General features: G+C 52.0%; 1 protein-coding gene across 1 annotated transcript in view; it reads right to left on the bottom strand.

Annotated features, from left to right (window-relative positions):
* COL14A1 (collagen type XIV alpha 1 chain) overlaps positions 1–22,413 on the bottom strand; it is a 150,845-nt gene that overhangs the window by 24,017 nt on the left and 104,415 nt on the right. Inside the window, exons 31-38 of the mRNA XM_083186746.1 lie at positions 20,287–20,425; positions 19,514–19,656; positions 16,179–16,288; positions 15,290–15,448; positions 11,278–11,355; positions 10,465–10,551; positions 6,317–6,370; positions 6,132–6,227 (exon numbers count right to left, since the gene is read on the bottom strand). Of these exons, the coding sequence (XP_083042872.1) occupies positions 6,132–6,227; positions 6,317–6,370; positions 10,465–10,551; positions 11,278–11,355; positions 15,290–15,448; positions 16,179–16,288; positions 19,514–19,656; positions 20,287–20,425 (866 nt within the window). The remainder of the gene's footprint in view (positions 1–6,131; positions 6,228–6,316; positions 6,371–10,464; positions 10,552–11,277; positions 11,356–15,289; positions 15,449–16,178; positions 16,289–19,513; positions 19,657–20,286; positions 20,426–22,413) is intronic.

Genomic DNA, 22,413 nt, shown 5'->3' with positions numbered 1-22,413 from the left:
CTGATCCTAGTCCACAAGCGCCTGCCTCGTCTGTTCCTGCTCCACACGCACCTGCCTCGTCTGCTCCTGCTCCACACGCGCCTGCCTCGTCTGCTCCTGCTCCACACGCGCCTGCCTCATTTGTTCCTGCTCAAAACGCACCTGCCACGTCTGTTCCTGCTCCACATACACCTGCCTCATCTGCTCCGCGCGCCTGCATCCTCTGTCCCTACTCCACGATCCTTTGTCCCTGCTCCACACGCACCTGCCTCGTCTGTTCCTGCTCCACATACACCAGTCTCGTCTGTTCCTGCTCCAAGCACCTACCTCCTCTGTCTGTTTTATACACCTGCTTTAGCTGTCCTCGCTCCGCACACCTGCTGCATCTGTTCCTGCCCTGTGCGCCGGCCTCGTCTGTTCCTGCTCTGTGCTACTACCTCATTTCTTCCAGCTCAGCGCACCTGCCTTGTCTGTTCCTACTCCATACACCTGCCTTCTATGTCCCTGCTTAATGCACCTGCCTCATCTGTTCCTACGCTGAACACCTGCATCATCTGTTCCTGCTCCACATACACCTACCGTGTCTGTCCCTGCTCCACGCGCCTGCCTCCTCTGGTCCTGCTCCACATACCCCTGCCTTATCAGTTCTTGCTGCACGCACCTGACTCATCTGTTCCTGCTCCACACGTGCCAGTGTCGTCTGTTCCTGCTCCACACGCACCTGCCTCATCTGTTCCGGCTCCACACGCACCTGCCTTGTCTGTTCCTGCTCCACACGCACCTGTCTCGTCTGTTTACGCTCCACACGCACCTGCCTCTTCTGTTCCTGCTCCACACGCACCTGCCTCCACATGCACCTGCCTCATCTGTTCCTGCTCCACATACACCTGCCTCCTTTGTACCTGCTCCTGCATTAGACACCTGCCTTAGCAGTCGCCAATTCGCTCATATGTTCCTGCTCCGCACGCCTGCCTTGTCTGTTCCTGCTCCACATACACCTGCCTCATCTGTTCTTCCTCCACATGCACCTGCCTCTTTTATTCCTGATCCGCGCACCTGCCTCGTCTGTTCCTCCTCCCCATACACCTGCCTCGTCTGTTCCTGCTCCGCACGCCTGCCTCATCTTTTCCTGCTCCGCCCGCCTGCCTCGTCTGTTCCTGCTCCGCGTGCCTGCCTCGTCTGTTCCTGCTCCGCGCGCCTGCCTCGTCTGTTCCTGCTCCACACGCGCCTGCCTCGTCTGTTCCTGCTCCACACGCGCCTGCCTCGTCTGCTCCTGCTCCACACGCGCCTGCCTCATCTGTTCCTCCTCCACACGCACCTGCCTTATCTGCTCCGTGTGCCTGCCTCCTCTGTCCCTGCTTTACGCGCCTGCCTCCTCTGTCCCTGCTCCACACGCACCTGCCTCGTCTCTTCCTGCTCCACATGCAACTGTCTTGTCTGTTCCAGCTCCACACGCACCAGCCTCGTCTGTTCCTGCTCCACACGCACCTGACTCATCTGTTTATGCTCCACACGCACCTGCCTCCACATGCACCTGCCTCATCTGTTCCTGCTCCACATACACCTGCCTCCTTTGTACCTGCTCCTGCATTATACACCTGCCTTAGCAGTCCCCAATTCGCTCATCTGTTCCTGCTCCGCATGCCTGCCTTGTCTGTTCCTGCTCCACATACACCTGCCTGATCTGTTTTTCTCCACATACACCTGCCTCTTCTGTTCCTGATCCGCGCACCTGCCTCTTCTGTTCCTCCTCCCCATACACCTGCCTTGTCTGTTCCTGCTCCACATACACCTGCCTCATCTGTTATTCCCCCACATACACCTGCCTCTTCTGTTCCTGATCCGCGCGCCTGCCTCCTCTGTTCCTGCTCCACCCGCCTGCCTCGTCTGTTTCTGCTCCGCGTGCCTGCCTCGTCTGTTCCTGCTCCACACGTGCCTGCCTCGTCTGCTCCTGCTCCACACACGCCTGCCTCGTCTGCTCCTGCTCCACATGCACCTGCTTCCTCTGTCCCGGCTTTGCGCGCCTGCCTCCTCTGTCCCTGCTCCACATGCACCTGCCTCGTCTGTTCCTGCTCCACATGCACCTGCCTTGTCTGTTTCTGCTCCACACGCACCTCCCTCAGCTGTTCCTGCTCCACATGCACCTCCCTCAGCTGTTCCTACTCCACATGCACCTGCCTCATCTGTTCCTCCTCCACACGCACCTGCCTCATCTGTTCCTCCTCCACACGCACCTGCCTCATCTGCTCCATACACCTGACTGCTCTCTCCGCACGCTTACCTTGTCTGTCCCTGCTCCACACACCTGCCTCGTCTGTTCCTGCTCCACACGCGTCTGCCTCTTCTGTTCCTGCTCTGTGCGTGCCTGCCTCATCTGTTCCTGCTCCACATACACCTGCCTCATCAGTTCCTGATCCGCACACCTGCCTCGTCTGTTCCTGCTCCACACGCATGATCCTACTCTGCACGCCCACGTCGTCTGTTCTTGCTCCGCACACCTGTCTTGTCTTTTCCTGCTCTGAGCGCCTGCCACGTCTGTTTCTGCTCCGCACTCCTGCCTCGTCTGTTCCTGCTCCACACGCACCTGCCGTTTCTGTTCCTGCTCCACACGCACCTGCTCCTTCTGTTCTTGCTCCACACGCACCTGCCGCTTCTGTTCCTGCTCCACACACACCTGCCGCTTCTGTTCCTGCTCCACAAGCACCTGCCTGGTCTGTGCCTGCTTCACACGCACCTGCCTCGTCTGTTCCGCACCTGCCTCATCTGTTTCTGCTCCACACGTACCTGCCTCATCTGTTCTTGCTGCATGCACCTGCCTCATCTGTTCCTGCTCCACATACATCTGCCTCATCTGTTCCTGCTCCACATATATCTGTCTCGTTTTGTTCCTGCTCCTGCATTATACACCTACATTAGCAGTACTCAATTCGCTCACCTGCCTCGTCTGTTTCTGCTCCACACGCACCTGCCTCATCTGTTCCTGATCCGTGTACCTGCCTCGTCTGTTCCTGCTCCACACGCGCCTGGCTCGTCTTTTCCTGCTCCACATGTGCCTGCCTCGTCTGTTCCTGCTCCACACGCGCCTACCTCATCTGTTCCTGCTCCACATGTGCCTACCATGTCTGTTCCCGCTCCACACGCTCCTGTCTCATCTGTTCCCGCTCCACACGCGCCTGCCTTTTCTGTTCCCACTCCACACGCACCTGCCTCTTCTGTTCCTGCTCCACACGTGCCTGCCACGTCTGTTCCCCCTCCACACGCTCCTGCCTCGTCTGTTCCCGCTCCACACGCACCTGCCTTGTCTGTTTCTCCTCCCCATACACCTGCCTCATCAGTTCCTGCTTCGCGCGCCTGCCTCTTCTGTTTCTTCTCCGCCCGCCTGCCTCGTCTGTTCCTGCTCTGCGTGCCTGCCTCGTCTGTTCCTGCTCCACGCACCTGCCTCGTCTGCTCCTGCTCCACACGCGCCTGCCTCGTCTGCTCCTGCTCCACACGCGCCTGCCTCGTCTGCTCCTGCTCCACACGCCGCCTGCCTCGTCTGCTCCTGCTCCACACGCGCCTGCCTCGTCTGTTCCTGCTCCACACGCACCCGCCTTGTCTTTTTCTGCTCCACACACACCTGCCTCAGCTGTTCCTGCTCCACATGCACCTCCCTCAGCTGTTCCTGCTCCACATACACCTGCCTCATCTGTTCCTCCTCCACACGCGCCTGCCTCCTCTGTCCCTGCTCCACACGCACCTGCCTCATCTGTTCCTGCTCCACACGCACCTGCCTTGTCTTTTTCTGCTCCACACGCACCTGCCTCATCTGCTCCGCGCGCCTGCCTCCTCTGTCCCTGCTCCGCACGCTTGCCTTGTCTGTCCCTGCTCTGCGCGCCTGCCTCATCTGTCCCTGCTCCACACACCTGTCTCGTCTATTCCTGCTCCACACGTGCCTGCCTCGTCTGTGCCCGCTCCACACGTGACTGCCTCGTCTGTTCCTGCTCTACACGGACCTGCCTCTTCTGTTCCTGCTCCACACGTGCCTGCCACATCTGTTCCCGCTCCACACGCTCCTGCCTCATCTGTTCCGGCTCCACACGCTCCTGCCTCATCTGTTCCGGCTCCACACGCACCTGCCTCAACTGTTCCTGCTCCGCGCGCCTGCCTCTTCTATTCCTTCTCCGCCCGCCTGCCTCGTCTGTTCCTGCTCCGCGTGCCTGCCTCGTCTGTTCCTGCTCCGCGCACCTGCATCGTTTGTTCTTGCTCCACACGCGCCTGCCTCGTCTGCTCCTGCTCCACATGCCGCCTGCCTTGTCTGCTCCTGCTCCACACGGGCCTGCCTCGTCTGCTCCTGCTCCACATAGACCTGCCTCACCTGTTCCTCCTCCACACGCACCTGCCTCCTCTGTCCCCGCTCCACACGCACCTGCCTCGTCTGTTCCTGCTCCACACGCAACTGCCTTGTCTGTTTCTGCTCCACACGCACCTCCCTCAGCTGTTCCTGTTCCACACGCACCTTCCTCAGCTGTTCCTGCTCCACATGCACCTCCCTCAGCTGTTCCTGCTCCACATACACCTGTCTCATTTGTTCCTCCTCCGCACGCATCTGCCTCATCTGCTCCGCGCGCCTGCCTACTCGGTCCCTGCTCCGCACACTTGCCTTGTCTGTCCCTGCTCTGCGCACCTGTCTCGTCTTTTCCTGCTCCACACGCGCCTGCCTCGTCTGTTCCCGCACCACACATGACTGCCTTGTCTGTTCCTGCTCCACACGCACCTGCCTCTTCTGTTCCTGCTCTGCGCGCGCCTGCCTCATCTGTTCCTGCTCCACATACACCTGCCTCATCGGTTCCTGATCCGTACACCTGCCTCATCTGTTCGTGCTCCACACGCACCTGCCTCATCTGTTCCTGCTCCGCGTGCCTGCCTTGTCTGTTCCTGCTCCACACTCACCTGGTCCACACCCACCTACCTCATCTGTTCTTGATCCGCGCACCTGCTTTATCTGTTCCTGTTCCACATATACCTGCCTCGTATGATCCTACTCCACACGCCTGCCTCGTCTGTTCCTGCTCCGCACACCTGCCTCGTCTTTTCTTGCTCCGAGCACCTGCCACGTCTGTTCCTCCTCCGCTCTCCTGCCTTGTCTGTTCCTGCTCCACACGCACCTGCCTCTTCTGTTCCTGCTCCACACGCACCTGCCTCTTCTGTTCCTGCTTCACACGCACCTGCCTCTTCTGTTCCTGCTCCACACGCACCTGCCTCGTCTGTTCCGCACGTGCCTCATCTGTTTCTGCTCCACACGTACCTGCCTCATCTGTTCTTGCTCCACATACATCTGCCTCATCTGTTCCTGCTCCACATACATCTGCCTCATCTGTTCCTGCTCCACATACACCTGCCTCGTTTGTTCCTGCTCTTGCATTATACACCTACATTAGCAGTACTCAATTCGCTCACCTGCCTTGTCTGTTCCTGCTCCACACGCACCTGCCTCGTCTTTTCCTGCTCCGTGCACCTGCCTCGTCTGTTCCTGCTCCACATACACCTGTCTCGTCTTTTCCTGCTCCACACGTGCCTACCTCATCTGTTCCTGCTCCACACGCGCCTACCTCGTCTGTTCCTGCTCCACACGTGCCTGTCATGTCTGTTCCCGCTCCACACGCTCCTGCCACATCTGTTCCTGCTCCACATGCGCCTGCCTCGTTTGTTCCTGCTCTTGCATTATACACCTACATTAGCAGTACTCAATTCGCTCACCTGCCTTGTCTGTTCCTGCTCCACACGCACCTGCCTCGTCTTTTCCTGCTCCGTGCACCTGCCTCGTCTGTTCCTGCTCCACATACACCTGTCTCGTCTTTTCCTGCTCCACACGTGCCTACCTCATCTGTTCCTGCTCCACACGCGCCTACCTCGTCTGTTCCTGCTCCACACGTGCCTGTCATGTCTGTTCCCGCTCCACACGCTCCTGCCACATCTGTTTCTGCTCCACATGCGCCTGCCTCGTCTGTTCCTGCTCCACATTCGCCCTAACTCTTCTGTTCCTGCTCCATACCCACCTGACTTGTCTGTTCCTTCTCCACATACACCTGCCTCATCTGTTCCTGCTCCACTGATTGATCCATGAGAGCTAAGTATATGTTAATACTGCATACACAGTCTATCTATAATCTTACCGATGGTCCTTGAATGGAATGACCACTTGGCCCTTGTGGACCGGGTGGTCCTTGGATTCCCGCTGGGCCTATCGGACCTTGAGGTCCATCAGAACCCTGTAAAATGAAACAAATATTCAAAAAAATGTTGATAGAAAAATCGTTTTTGTGTAAAGTAAAAGACGGAATTAATGACAAAAACTTACCGGTGGACCGGATTCCCCTTGTGATCCTTTGGGACCCCTCATACCGGCGCCACCCTGCAACACGGAAAGGGAAGATTGTATCACAGGGACCGCGCACTACTTATTACTCCCGCCCCATTCTCCTAGTGCAGCACTGTTCTCGTATCTCTTTATTACATTGTACTCGGCATATCATACCCTGACCTGCAGCCCTAACGTAAGACTGATGGTAAGTAATACTAGGAGACTGGATACACAATATCTGAGAGTTGTTATATTTTCTCTACAGAGTTATAACAGTTATATGATCTGCTCAGGCAAATTCCTATCTTCGTTCAGTGATAAGATTCATTATGAGTTGGTGCCTAGGACACTGGCACACTGATAACTGGAGTCCTAGGAGTATGGCACACCGATAGCTGGAGTCCCAGGACAATGGCACACCGACAGCTGGAGTCCCAGGACATTGGCACACTGACAGCTGGAGTCCCAGGACAATTGCACACTGACAGCTGGAGTCCCAGGACAATGGCACACTGACAGCTGGAGTCCCAGGACAATGGCACACCGACAGCTGGAGTCCCAGGACAATGGCACACCGATAGCTGGAGTCCCAGGACTATGGCACACTGATAACTGGAGTCCCAGGACAATGGCACACTGATAACTGGAGTCCCAGGACAATGGCACACTGACATCTGGAGTCCCAGGACAATGGCACACTGACAGCTGGAGTCCCAGGACTATGGCACACTGATAACTGGAGTCCTAGACAATGGCACACCGACAGCTGGAGTCCCAGGACAATGGCACACCGACAGCTGGAGTCCTAGGACAATGGCACACCGACAGCTGGAGTCCCAGGACAATGGCACACCGACAGCTTGAGCCCTAGGACAATGGCACACCGACAGCTGGAGTCCTAGGACAATGGCACACTGATAGCTGGAGTCCTAGGACAATGGCACACTGATAGCTGGAGTCCTAGGACAATGGCACATCGACAGCTGGAGCCCTAGGACAATGGCACACTGCAGCTGGAGTCCCAGGACAATGGCACACTGACAGCTGGAGCCCTAGGACAATGGCACACTGACAGCTGGAGTCCCAGGACAATGGCACACTGCAGCTTGAGCCCTAGGACAATGGCACACCGACAGCTGGAGTCCCAGGACAATGGCACACCGACAGCTGGAGTCCTAGGATAATGGCACACTGACAGCTGGAGTCCCAGGACAATGACACACCGACAGCTGGAGTCCCAGGACAATGACACACTGACAGCTGGAGTCCTAGGACTATGGCACACTGACAGCTGGAGTCCTAGGACTATGGCACACTGATAACTGGAGTCCTAGCACAATGGCACACTGCAGCTGGAGTCCCAGGACAATGGTACACTGACAGCTGGAGTCCTAGGACAATGGCACACTGACAGCTGGAGTCCTAGGACAATGGCACACTGACAGCTGGAGTCCCAGGACAATGGCACACTGACAGCTGGAGTCCCAGGACAATGGCACACCGACAGCTGGAGTCCTAGGACAATATCACAACGACAGCTGGAGTCCTAGGACAATGGCACACCGACAGCTGAAGTCCCAGGACAATGGCACACTGATAATTGGAGTCCTAGACAATGGCACACTGACAGCTGGAGCCCTAGGACAATGGCACACTGACAGCTGGAGCCCTAGGACAATGGCACACTGACAGCTGGAGTCCCAGGACAATGGCACACTGCAGCTTGAGCCCTAGGACAATGGCACACCGACAGCTGGAGTCCCAGGACAATGGCACACCGACAGCTGGAGTCCTAGGATAATGGCACACTGACAGCTGGAGTCCCAGGACAATGACACACCGACAGCTGGAGTCCCAGGACAATGACACACTGACAGCTGGAGTCCTAGGACTATGGCACACTGACAGCTGGAGTCCTAGGACTATGGCACACTGATAACTGGAGTCCTAGCACAATGGCACACTGCAGCTGGAGTCCCAGGACAATGGTACACTGACAGCTGGAGTCCTAGGACAATGGCACACTGACAGCTGGAGTCCTAGGACAATGGCACACTGACAGCTGGAGTCCCAGGACAATGGCACACTGACAGCTGGAGTCCCAGGACAATGGCACATCGACAGCTGGAGTCCTAGGACAATATCACAACGACAGCTGGAGTCCTAGGACAATGGCACACCGACAGCTGAAGTCCCAGGACAATGGCACACCGACAGCTGGAGTCCTAGGACAATATCACAACGACAGCTGGAGTCCTAGGACAATGGCACACCGACAGCTGAAGTCCCAGGACAATGGCACACTGATAATTGGAGTCCTAGACAATGGCACACTAACAGCTGGAGCCCTAGGACAATGGCACACCGACAGCTGGAGTCCCAGAACAATGGCACACTGACAGCTGGAGTCCTAGGATAATGGCACACTGACAGCTGGAGTCCTAGGATAATGGCACACTGACAGCTGGAGTCCCAGGACAATGGCACACCGACAGCTGGAGTCCCAGGACAATGGCACACTGACACCTGAACCACCAAGATGATGGCACAAATAGTTTAACCCGTACACGTATTCCAGCTCCCTCCCCTATATTTAATGGCCGGTGGAACCTTCACCAATGAAGTATTCCGACTGTGCATCCAATGTGGAATAGCTGCTGATGTATGAGGTATAAGCTGACGTGTCAGCCGCCCCGCGCACCTGGTGAGTGCACAGGTGAGACATCTGCTACTAACACGTCCTCCATTCAGTGCTGTCACTGTCCCCCCCCATACCGTGATTGATTACAGAATGATTTAACGCTTCGTTACTCTGTGGAAAGTTCCTTTTGTGAAATATGTGACAGAGAATTCAGTAATACGCACGGCCGGATTGTGAATCGGTTGCTGTTTATGGAAGTCTTTAAGAGATCTTTAATGCTGGTGATGCCAGTAATTGCCATCAATTGCAACAGATCCGTACTTCTGGCATATACACTGTATGCAATGTAAACATTATTTTTGGATTATTCTTTTTAAGATGAAGTAGAATCTCTTCACACCAGGTTTTAGACGTCAGCATTAGTCCTTCAGCAGCGTCCCACAAGCTTACATGTACCTGCTGCCCCCAGGCAGATCAATATTCAGCCTCGTACCTCAGTGATGTCACTAGTTTCTTGTTCCCATGGATACCAACCAACAAACTTGCTCCCTCCACTGTGTATTAGTGAAATGGCCATACATAGGCCAAGTGCAGAGGGCCAAATTAGGGATTGGACTTTTTCAGTCGCTTATGTCGCCATCTTAGGCCGCTTGCCCAAAGTAGTCTGCCGTATCATAGTAGGGGTGTCCCATTTTCTCGCAGAGCGGGTGTGCATACAATTACAACATGGACAGCAGAAGGCCAACATGTTGACGCGGTTAACATATCTACACAATTAATGTCGGCACCTGCAAAATGTCGGCATTGTCATAATGCTGACATTTCCATAAGAATTAGCATTAAGATTATGGTTAGGGTTAGGTTTAGGGTTGTCCTTAGGGTTATCATTAGTTAGGGACAGAATAACAGTAAAACAAATGATGTTGACACTTCATAAACATAGCATCAGTGTCAACGTGCTGAATGTCAACATGGGCTATATCAATATTATGTCATTAATACGATGTCAACATGAGCACACAGCATCGTTCTGTGCTGTTAATTCATGACGACAGCAGACTGGGGGTCAATGGACCCTCTGTCCTTCTTGCAGGGCCGTCTTACTGGCAATTGTAGGCCCTGGGTATAGTAATGCTACACACCCACTCTCGGGAACCAATTAGAAAAATCCTAATATGCCCCTCCTGCAGTCCTGCGCTGTCTGTCCAACTGCTTTCATAATGGGTTTCAGCACTCCGGTTGGTGGATAGCTCCAGCTATCTACCAATCAGCATTTATTGAGAATGCTGCCTCATCCCTCAGATTGTGTGACCCACCTCTGCTGGAAGGTCCCTAGAATTTCGGTGCCTTGAGCAGCTGAACCGTGGGCCTATACGTTAAGAAATAGTACGAGATGGAAAAAGTCCCTACAGTCATCCCGTCTGCTGCATAATCCTACGTATCAGAGATTACAACAAGTCCTAACAGCGCAAGCTGCTACACGTCAGACACTCATGCCTCATACCGGAGAACCTGGGGGTCCGGGAACGCCTTTATTTTGCTCAGTGCACGAGCAGGAATTTGGAAGAGGGGGGCAGGTGGCTTCGTCTCTCTGGAAGAAAAACAGAAGAAAATATCTATTTTTGGGAATAGCCGGGGAAACCAGTGAAACAAAAATAAATTACAGTTTAATGCCTAAAATAATATCTATTAAAGGGACAGTCAGCTTGCACTTATGCATCTGTATGAAGTGTTTATATCTGTGTCCCACTCAGAGCGTTACCACTCAATCTTTTTCTTTCTCCTACTGCAACAATCTAATGGCGCTTTCACCTTCCTATAAGAATATAGCCGGTGGGTGTGTCCTACTAATTCACCCAATCAAAAGTGTCTTTAGCCAGCGCACATGGAAAGATTCCCACAAGTCAGGTGATATAGGAGTCTGTTTACGAAGCCATAGAAAGAGATGATGTGGATAGACTGAAAGTACAGCTTCCAACTGTCATTTTTATTGAACGAATCTGTGACATCACAGAGATTAAGTGGATAGATTGAATGTACAGCTTCCAACTGTCATTTTTGAACTCATCACTGGTACATTATCTCTCTCCAAAGCTTGATACTTCTTACAACTGAGACACTTACAGTATGCTATACTGTATGTCTGTATACATAAGTGTTTTTAATGAAGGGCAGAGATGCTGTTGGGTGGGTACAGTAAGTCAATGCTAGTCCGCCATTCGCACGCTGATCACCCCCAGCTGCCGCTGCCATTCCCAATGGACCAGTCGTATAACAAACCATGTTACATTACTTATAGGATAAATCTGGTCCTCACCAATGCTGGAAGCTCGCAGCACTTATCCCGACTGGCCCAAGTAGACGTACAGACGATGTCAAACATCTGCAGCTGGAACTGAAATATAAACAGAAATACATAAATATACATCAAATCACGTTCTGTTACTGTGCCGGTTCCCAACATGTATAAATAAAATGCATTCAAATGAGTGATTGGGGTAGTACTGTCCAGCTGGGGCCCCCGTGGGCAGGCCAATCCTTCATATCTTAAGGTGGCCATACACACGCAGATTTATCTGCAGATCTGTCTGGTTGGAACAAAAACATGGTTATGGATGAGAGCAAATGACAGTTGACCATTTGCTTGGAAATGCTGGAAAACTGACAAACTGTCACTCATCCATAACCATGTTTTTGTTCCAACCAGCCAGATCTGAAGATAAATCTTACTAGTGTATTGGCACCTTTAGAAGTAAATGTGTTACTACAGTGAGGTTACATCCGTCATTCTGTGATTCAGAGGATTCACCATGGGGACACTAAAACAGTGACCGGGCCCTGTCACAGGGTACAACAGGGCCACAGTGTACAAGGTGGCATTGCAGGCAAATGAGTCCCCGCAGGGCAGGCCAGCATCTCTGGGAATACTGTGCACACCACTTAAGTAATGTAGAGCTTTCTGTGAGGCCACGCCCCCATCATTGAGGCCACCCCCCCACGTGGAGGGATCTAAGTATTTCCCATGAGGCCACGCCTCCTTTTTGATAGCACATACTCCATTATGGATACGGGCATGTCTGCAGCACGGGTACCAAGGGCAGGCGGGGGGGCAGGGGAGCTCAGACGGTTCGATGTCTGCTTCGGTGGGTGGCTGACCCCACATGACATCAGCACCCGCCCCGAATTCGCCCATCTCCAGCCAGGATAAATGTCAGATTACAAGTTGAGTCTCTGGGGGACATTTACCAAAATGGATTCGTAGAAAAAAGGTGTATTCGTAGGGAGTAATACACCTTTTTTTTACGAATTTGTATTTTCGGGATTTACAATCCCAAAAATACAACAATTCGTAGTCCTAAAGATGGAACATTCGTATTTGTAGTTACAAATACGAATGCCCTACACCATCGATAGGATACAACAGAAATCACCATTCAAAAGAATGGTGGTTTCTGATTTACTAAGCAGCCGTACTGATAATACGGCTGCTTAGTGGTGTAAAACACCCACGCAAATACGACAGGAAAATAGAACACCATTTTCCTGTTCTATTTGCGTTTTAGCCTGCACGGATCAGTCAGATCCGTGCAGGCTGCAGTGTAAAAAAATAGAAAAAAAATTAAATATTAAAAAAAAAACGGCGTGGGGTCCCCCCCACAGCTGTAACCAGCACCAGGCTGAAGGAGCCGGGGCCGGTAATTAAAAATCAGGGAACCCGACAAATAGGGGTTCCCCGATTTTTAACAACCAGCCCCAGGCTCCAGGTCCGGGGCTGGTTCCCAAAATACGGGGGACAAAATGACTAGGGGTCCCCCGTATTTTAAGAACCAGCCCCAGGCACAACCAGCCAGCAGGGTAATGTCACAGCCGGGGGACACTTATAATATAAGGTCCCGCGGCCAAAACATTAACCCTACCGACCAGTCAGCCTGGCCAGGGGCCCTGGGGGAGTGGGGACCCCCCCAATGAAGGGGTCCCCCCCCTCCAGGACTTACCTGACCAGGCTGAAGCCTGGTGCTGTCCTCGATGCCCCTGGGCGGTGGGCATCGAGCTGATAAATGGTGTAAAAAAATAGATAAAACTATTGTTTTTTTACTGTGGCACTACAAGTGCCAGCAAGCCTCCCCAGCAAGCTGGGACTTGGAGAACCACAAGTCCCAGCCTGCTGGGCATTAAAGGGCCCGCTGGCACTTGTAGTTCCACAGTTAAAAAAATAGTACACAAAACACACTGACACACTTTTAAAATAAAACTTTAATACACCATTACACACATACTAATACTTCATGTCGACGTCCTTCTTGAAGTCGACGTCCCTGTCAGCGATGGCGTCCGGTGTCCGGGTCCGACGAAATCCATGGAGGAAGCTGTGGAAGGAAACCATACTCACCTGTCCCAGCGCGACGTAGTCCAGGTAAGGGTCTTGGCAAAAAAACAAACCGACACCCGAATCCAGCCGGACAGAGAGCCGCACGGTGTTTACATCGTGCGGCTCCGCCTCCCGAATGCGGCCAATAGCGGCATTCGGGAGGCGGAGCCGCACGATGTAAACAAACACCGTGCGTCTCCCTGTCCGCTTGGTTTTGGGGTGTTCGGTTTGTTTTTTTGCCAAGACCCTTACCTGGACTACGTCGCGCTGGGACAGGTGAGTATGGTTTCCTTCCACAGCTTCCCAAATGGATTTCGTCGGACCCGGACACCGGACGCCATCGCCGACAGGGACGTCGACTTCAAGAAGGACGTCGACATGAAGAGGAACGCCGACACAGGACCGGAGGACATCAGGACCAGGGCTACCTACGGGAAGAAGATAGGTAAGTATTAGTATGTGTGTAATGGATGTATTAAAGTTTTATTTTAAAAGTGTGTCAGTGTGTTTTGTGCACTATTTTTTTAACTGTGGAACTACAAGTGCCAGCGGGCCCTTTAATGCCCAGCAGGCTGGGACTTGTGGTTCTCCAAGTCCCAGCTTGCTGGGGAGGCTTGCTGGCACTTGTAGTGCCACAGTAAAAAACAATAGTTTTATCTATTTTTTTACACCATTTATCAGCTCGATGCCCACCGCCCAGGGGCATCGAGGACAGCACCAGGCTTCAGCCTGGTCAGGTAAGTCCTGGAGGGGGGGGACCCCTTCATTGGGGGGGTCCCCACTCCCCCAGGGCCCCTGGCCAGGCTGACTGGTCGGTAGGGTTAATGTTTTGGCCGCGGGACCTTATATTATAAGTGTCCCCCGGCTGTGACATTACCCTGCTGGCTGGTTGTGCCTGGGGCTGGTTCTTAAAATACGGGGGACCCCTAGTCATTTTGTCCCCCGTATTTTGGGAACCAGCCCCGGACCTGGAGCCTGGGGCTGGTTGTTAAAAATCGGGGATCCCCTATTTGTCGGGTTCCCTGATTTTTAATTACCGGCCCCGGCTCCTTCAGCCTGGTGCTGGTTACAGCTGTGGGGGGGACCCCACGCCGTTTTTTTTTTTTTCATTTATTTATTTTTCTATTTTTTTTTACACATTGCAGCCTGCACGGATCTGACTGATCCGTGCAGACTGCTAGAAATAATTCGTATTAGCGGCCATATATACGGCCGCTAATACGGATGGCTACACCATCGGAGGGTTACAAAGCAGTCGTATCTGACTGCTTTGTAACTGACCCTCCGGAACATGAGTTTGCATACGACTTAAACAGTCGTATGCAACCGTAGGGGAAATACCAATACGAAAAACTAGGTTTTTCATATTGGTAAATTTCCCCCTCTATATCCATAATGTTCTGGGACCAGAAGTATTTTGGATATAGGATCTTTCGGTAGATTGGAATATTTGCAGTTACATAATGAGATATCTTGGGGCCGCTGCCAGAAGGACATTTTTCCCAAGGTGGGCAGCTTTGTAAACCAATAAAACATCTACACGTTTTCAAAAACACGAGACTTCCTGTCCGTCTGCTGAACAATGGGGTCCAGTAACTCCGGGGCCTCATGGCGTTGACGTTCTTGCTGGAAGAGAGCCACATGGAAGATTCGCCCACACTCCCCTTCACTGTGAGTGGGGTAGGATTATTAGCATACAGACGGTGACGTATAAGGCCCTGTTTTTTCGTTGTCCTGTCTCCAATCCCCTGTTATTCCGCCTCGTGTGTAAACTGTGGCTGCGGTAACACAATTTCTCCACATTCTGCGGCCAGACAATAGAATAATCTGACAAATGTAAATGAATCGCCTAACAGGAAAACACACAGCGCAGGAATGTATGGCGTGGGTGGGACAATGAATGGCACGTTGTGCTCAGTGGGACTTTGCGACATCTGAGGGTCTCACTGTTTCCACTTACAGGAGCAGAGTTGTCTTTCGGCCCTCGGGAACGAACCATCCTTCCCAGCACTTCCAGTCCGTCGACTGTGATATTCCCCGCTGCGTTTATTGGCTTTTCTGCTATTTGCTTGCAATCGATAATTAGCTTGGATGTCGTCTTGGTGATAATTATGTGTATCTGCAACAGAAATAAAGTTCAGTTATGATGATTACTAACAAGCCAGATGCATGTACAGGACAGCGCTCTCACCTAATCTCCGGGCACTAGGACCCAGAGGCAGCTGGAGGCTATGTAAATGCAGGAGGATTTGTGATTGCTAAACCATCGATGCCGATGTTTATCTGTGACTACAAGCATGAATAAGTCTGACCTTACTCGGGCTTGCAGTTGCAGGGTGCCTTGCAAGGCCAAGTAAAGTTACATAGAGAATATAGGCATGCTGTATATCATTTTATTCAGCAGAAGCTGCTTGTGTGCCTTGCCTCACCACTCTCAGGAAACACATGTAGCGGGCCCCAAAACACCGGCCGCATACCAAATAATGCTACACTGCTTGGCTGGGAAACACTGTAGCAGAACATTTTTTATGCAGTTGCAGTTACATAGAGAATATAGGCATGCTGTATATCATTTTAATCAACAGAAGTTGCTTGTGTGTTATATTAGCATAAATACTGCCAGAATTCGGATCCGATTTAGATCCAGAGCGTTAAAGACCCACGCCTTTACATTGGCCAAGTTCTGGGGAAAAGTCGGACATTCTAGCGTGTGTGTGTGAATTTTTCCCTGGCGCTATAATCATCTCCCACTACACCCCAGCCACAATGTCTATACAGTTCTTCTCGTTATGTTTGTGCATTAGTATCACTGAAGATGTACAGTGCAGCAGGGTTGTACAGTCACTGACCTTGTGAAAGCTGCCGTGATAGATCTTCTTCACCTCAGGCCCTTCAAATGTAATTGTCTGGAATTGCCCCTTGTAGTCGTAATTGAAATAGGTCAGCGTCTTCCCATTGTCTGCACAGAAACCAGTTTCATATTAATACATGAAGTAGTGTAACAAGTGTGTAGTGTAACACAGAGCTAAGCACATCTGTGCCGGCAGAGCGACGGCTGACATTTATTTTACAGATAAATATTGTAACAATAAAAAAAAAAAACTTTGGGCCTGATTGACTCAGTTGTAAGTTTACAAAACTTTGCGAAATAACCACTGGCAGCACTAGGCTGCGGAGTGGGGCGCAATGCACCGGGAAATGCCCCCCCCCCCAATGCGCTGGGTCTCTCCACATGAAGTGCCCGCACTTTAGCGATGTGCCTGTACGATTTTGTGGCACATCACTAAAGTGCAAGTGCTTCACTATGCAACGAAGCGTTCGCACATTACTGGCTGCCCCCTAGCTGCGCAGCCACGTGCAGACAGGCCATGTATTTGAGTCACACACAGCTCTCACAGTCCTCCCCCTGAGCGGTCCAGACACTGCGTTGTCTGTACCGCTCCCCCCCCCCAAAAAAAAGTCTGTTGCCACCCCACTTCGCCCCCATTTGGCACTGAAACTGTGATCTCTTTTGTGCAGTTTCAGGGCTTGCCATGCATTTGCCAAAATGCAGGACCTAACAACCCACCCTACCAAACGCAGGACCTAATGACTCGCACTACCAAACGCAGGACCTAATGACCCGCACTACCAAGCGCAGTACCTAAGGACCCGCACTACCAAACGCAGGACCTAATGACCCGCACTACCAAACGCAGGACCTAATGACCCGCACTACCAAACGCAGGACCTAATGACCCGCACTACCAAACGCAGTACCTAAGGACCCGCACAACCAAATGCAGGACCTAATGACCCGCACTACCAAACGCAGGACCTAATAACCCGCACTACCAAACACAGGACCTAATGACCCGCACTACCAAACGCAGGACCTAATGACCCGCACTACCAAACGCAGGACCTAATGACCCACACTACCAAACGCAGGACCTAATGACCCGCATTACCAAACGCAGGACCTAATGACCCGCACTACAAAAGCAAAACCAAACGCAGGACCTAATGACCCGCACTACCAAACACAGGACCTAATGACCCGCACTACCAAACGCAGTACCTAAGGACGCACACTACCAAATGCAGGACCTAATGACCCGCACTACCAAACACAGGACCTAATGACCCAAACTACCCAATGCAGGACCTAATGACCCAAACTACCAAACGCAGGACCTAATGACCCAAACTACCAAACGCAGGACCTAACGACACGCACTACCCAACGCAGGACACAATGACCCACACTACCCCACACAGGACCCAATGACCCGCACTACAAAACGCAGGACATAATGACCCGGACTATAAAACACAGGACCTAATGACTTGCACTACCAAACACAGGACCTAATGACCCGCACTACCAAACACAGGACCTAATGACCCGCACTTCCAAACGCAGGACCTAATGACCCGCACTACCAAACACAGGAATTAATGACCCGTACTACCAAACACAGGACCTAATGACCCGCACTACCAAACACAGGACCTAATGACCCAAACTACCCAATGCAGGACCTAATGACCCAAACTACCAAACGCAGGACCTAATGACCCAAACTACCAAACGCAGGACCTAATGACCCGCACTACCAAATGCAGGACCTAACGACACGCACTACCCAACGCAGGACACAATGACCCACACTACCCCACACAGGACCCAATGACCCGCACTACAAAACGCAGGACATAATGACCCAGACTATAAAACACAGGACCTAATGACTTGCACTACCAAACACAGGACCTAATGACCCGCACTACCAAACACAGGACCTAATGACCCGCACTTCCAAACGCAGGACCTAATGACCCGCACTACCAAACACAGGACCTAATGACCTGCACTTCCAAACGCAGGACCTAATGACCCGCACTACCAAACGCAGGACCTAATGACCCGCACTACCCAACACAGGACCTAATGACCCGTACTACCAAACACAGGACCTAATGACCCGCACTACCAAACGCAGGACCTAATGACCCGCACTACCAAACGCAGGACCTAATGACCCGCACTACCAAACACAGGGCCTAATGACCCACCCTACCAAACACAGGACCAAATGACCTGCACTACCCAACGCAGTACCTAAGGACCCGCACAACCAAACACAGGACCTAATGACCTGCACTACCCAACGCAGGACCTAATGACCCGCACTACCAACACAGGGCCTAATGACCCACCCTACCAAACACAGGACCTAATGACACGCACTTCCAAATGCAGGAACTAATGACCCGCACTACCCAACGCAGGACCTAATGACCCCTACCTACCCAACGCAGGACCTAATGACCCACACTACCCAACGCAGGACCTAATGACCCAAACTACCCAACGCAGGACCTAATGACCCGCACTACCCAACGCAGGACCTAATGACCTGCACTACCCAACGCAGGATCTAATGACCCAAACTACCCAACGCAGGATCTAATGACCCGCACTACCCAACGCATGACCTAATGACCCACCCTACGAAACACAGGACCTAATGACCTGCACTACCCAACGCATGACCTAATGACCCGCACTACCAAACACAGGGCCAAATGACCCATACTACCGAACGCAGGACCTAATGACCCGCACTACAAAATGCAGGACCTAATGACCCGCACTAGCAAACACAGGACCTAATGACCCGCACTACCCAACACAGGATCTAATGACCCAAACTACCCAACGCAGGATCTAATGACCCGCACTACCCAACGCATGACCTAATGACCCACCCTACGAAACACAGGGACCTAATGACCTGCACTACCCAACGCATGACCTAATGACCCGCACTACCAAACACAGGGCCTAATTACATGCACTTCCAAACACAGGGCCTAATTACACGCACTTCCAAACGCAGGAACTAATGACCCCGCACTACCCAACGCAGGACCTAATGACCCATACTACCCAACGCAGGACCTAATGACCCGCACTACAAAACGCAGGACCTAATGACCCGCACTAGCAAACACAGGACCTAATGACCCGCACTACCCAACGCATGACCTTATGACCTGCACTACCCAACGCAGGATCTAATGACCCAAACTACCCAACGCAGGATCTAATGACCCCGCACTACCCAACGCAGGATCTAATGATCCAAACTACCCAATACCCAGCTCTTTCATAAATGTAAAAGTGGTGACAACGTACTGTCGAGGATCACGCCAACCAATGGCTCATATGCTTTATTTAGGATTTCCCAGAGTGCAAATGGTTCCTTGGGGGTGTCAGGAAGAATTCGGAAGATGAATGACACAGTGTAATCTGTGGGGAGACCCTCTGGGTGCACATATCTGAGAATGAGAAGAACATAAATAGGGTTAGATCCCACTCATCCACGCTTTTAATTCATAAGCTGCTGAAGATAGTGGCAGAATTCCAAAGCTTCCCAGCAGTAACCCATAGCAACCAATGAATCTGTACACTATGAATGTCCCATGTATAACTCACTGAGGGCGAGATGTAATAAGCCTTGAAAAGTGATAAAGTGGACAGTGATAAATCTCAAACCAATCAACTCCTACCTGTAGGTTTTCAAACACCGCCTGTGAAATTACAGTTAGGAGCTGATTGGCTGGCTGTTTATCACATCCCATTTTATCACTTTTCAAGCTTAGTACATCTGGCCCTGACTCTTGTTCTGTGTCAGTAGCCCCAAACACCCCCATATGCCATACAGGAACTAATTTACCCTTTAACCCTCTAACTTGCCTTGAAACCTGCCTCTACCTATTGTTGCGGCATTAACCAGGAATACGATACAGGACTGTTGGCAACTGAACTCAGATGAAGAAACGATGACCATAGTTTTACAAAGCTATGTAGCTGTATTCGGTAGTACATCGGGGTAACTCATTGCTATGGCAACCCCGTATATCCCGGATGTCCCCTTGCCTCGGCTTGGGCGTTAGGTAGGCACGTACTTGGTAGGCTGCGACATCAGTGCGTCTTTGTGTATCCTGTAACACGGGAAGTTATTGAAGCTTCCAGGTTCCATAGAGACCCCATCCAGGGCAGCGTACTCCTTCTCCACCAATCCGAACATGTCCATCATCTTAAACCCTGGAAACGCGCATTGCAAGTGGTGTTATTAACATAGACAGGACCCACTTATACATACTGCAGGGTAAACAAGCCAACATAGAACCAATACCCAGGTTATATAGGAGCAGAAGCATCAATGAGTGGGGAAATATAGCATACAGTACCGTACAGTACATATAGCATACAGTACCATACAGTGCCGTAACTATATAGCCCATAGCAACCAATCAGCTTCTGTGTACCCATCATTCTGTACAATGCGCTTGATAAATACTAGATAGACGATAATTAGTTGCTATGGGCAATTTCACTTCTCCATTATTTAGGTTTGATACATTTCCCCTGAGTCTGAGAACGCTATCTACAGTATACACTGACAAAGCCAGGGCGGTCGGGACACGTACTAATAATACAGTACATATAATAATACACTATAATACATACATACAATACAGTACATACTGTATAATAATACAATATAATACATACATACAATACAGTACAGACTGTATAATAATACAATATATATATATATATATATATATACTAGGTGATTCATCGCGCCCTACGGGCGCTCTTCACACCGTCGTAAGGGGCTGCGCCCCCTTAATTTGTGAACGTTTGTATATGAGAAATATGGTTAGAATTGTATGAAAGATGCCCTGTATTGCAACTTAGGTGTCCGCGAATCGCGGGAGGGGGGGTCGCGGAGGGTGCCGCGAATTGCAGGAGGGGGGGTCACGGGGGGTGCCGCGAATTGCAGGAGGGGGGGTTGTGGGGGGGTGGATGCTGCGAATCGCGGGAGGGGAGGGATTGCAGAGAATCGCGGGAGGGGGGTCGCGGGGTGGGTTGCCGCAAATCGCGGAAGGGGGGTTACGGGGGCGGGGGTTGCGGCGAATCATGGTAGGGGGGGTCGCGGGGGGTGTGCCGTGAATCACGGGAGGGGGGGTCACGGGGTGGGGTGCCGAGAATCGCGGGGGGGGTGTGTGTGTGCCGTGAATCGCAGGAGTGGGGGTTGCGGGGGGGGGGGGGGGTGGGGGGAGTGTGACGCGAATCGCCACAAGAAAAAATCAACACAGAAAGGTCAACACATGTAAATGTTGACATAAGTGTGGCACTTCATTGGTGTCCATGTCGACACATGAGAATGAATATGAAAACATTCAAAAAATGAAAAAAAAAACCTTCAAAAACTCATGTCAACCTTTTTTCATTGTCGACCATAGCCATGTCAGTGTTTTCCATGTGCAATTTAATTCTGGAGCTGCTGCGAATCGCGGCGGGGGGTGCCGCGAATCGCGGAGGGGGGTCGCGGGGTTGGGTGCCGCGAATCGCGGGAGGGGGGGTTACGGGGCGAGGGTTGCGGCGAATCATGGGAGGGGGGTCGCGGGGGTGTGCCGTGAATCACGGGAGGGGGGTCACGGGGTGGGGTGCCGAGAATCGCGGGGGAGGTGTGTGTGTGTGTGCCGTGAATCGCGGGAGTGGGGGGTTGTGGGGGGGGGGGTGTGACGCAAATCGCCACAAGAAAAAATCAACACAGAAAGGTCAACAACATGTAAATGTTGACATAAGTGTGGCACTTGATTGGTGTCCATGTCGACACATGAGAATGAATATGAAAATATTCAAAAAATGAAAAAAAACCTTCAAAAACTCATGTCAACCTTTTTCATTGTCGACCATAGCCATGTCAGTGTTTTCCATGTGCAATTTAATTCTGGAGCTGCCGCGAATCACGGGGGGTGCCACGAATTGCGGGAGGGGGGGGTCGCGGGGTTGGGTGCCGTGAATCGCGGTGAGGGCGGGGTTCACAGGGGTTCCGGTGGGGGGTTGCCGCGAATTGCGGGAGGTGGGGGGTCACGGGGGGTGCCGCGAATCGCGGGAGGGGGGGTTGCGGGGGGGGGGTGTGACGCGAATCGCCACAAGAAAAAATCAACACAGAAAGGTCAACACATGTAAATGTTGACATAAGTGTGCCACTTCATTGGTGTCCATGTTGACACATA

The sequence above is a fragment of the Crinia signifera genome, chromosome 5 (assembly GCF_055691185.1).
Source record: "Crinia signifera chromosome 5, ASM5569118v1, whole genome shotgun sequence".
NCBI classification, from domain to species: Eukaryota; Metazoa; Chordata; class Amphibia; order Anura; family Myobatrachidae; genus Crinia; species Crinia signifera.
This window is presented reverse-complemented; position numbering and strand designations above follow the sequence as displayed.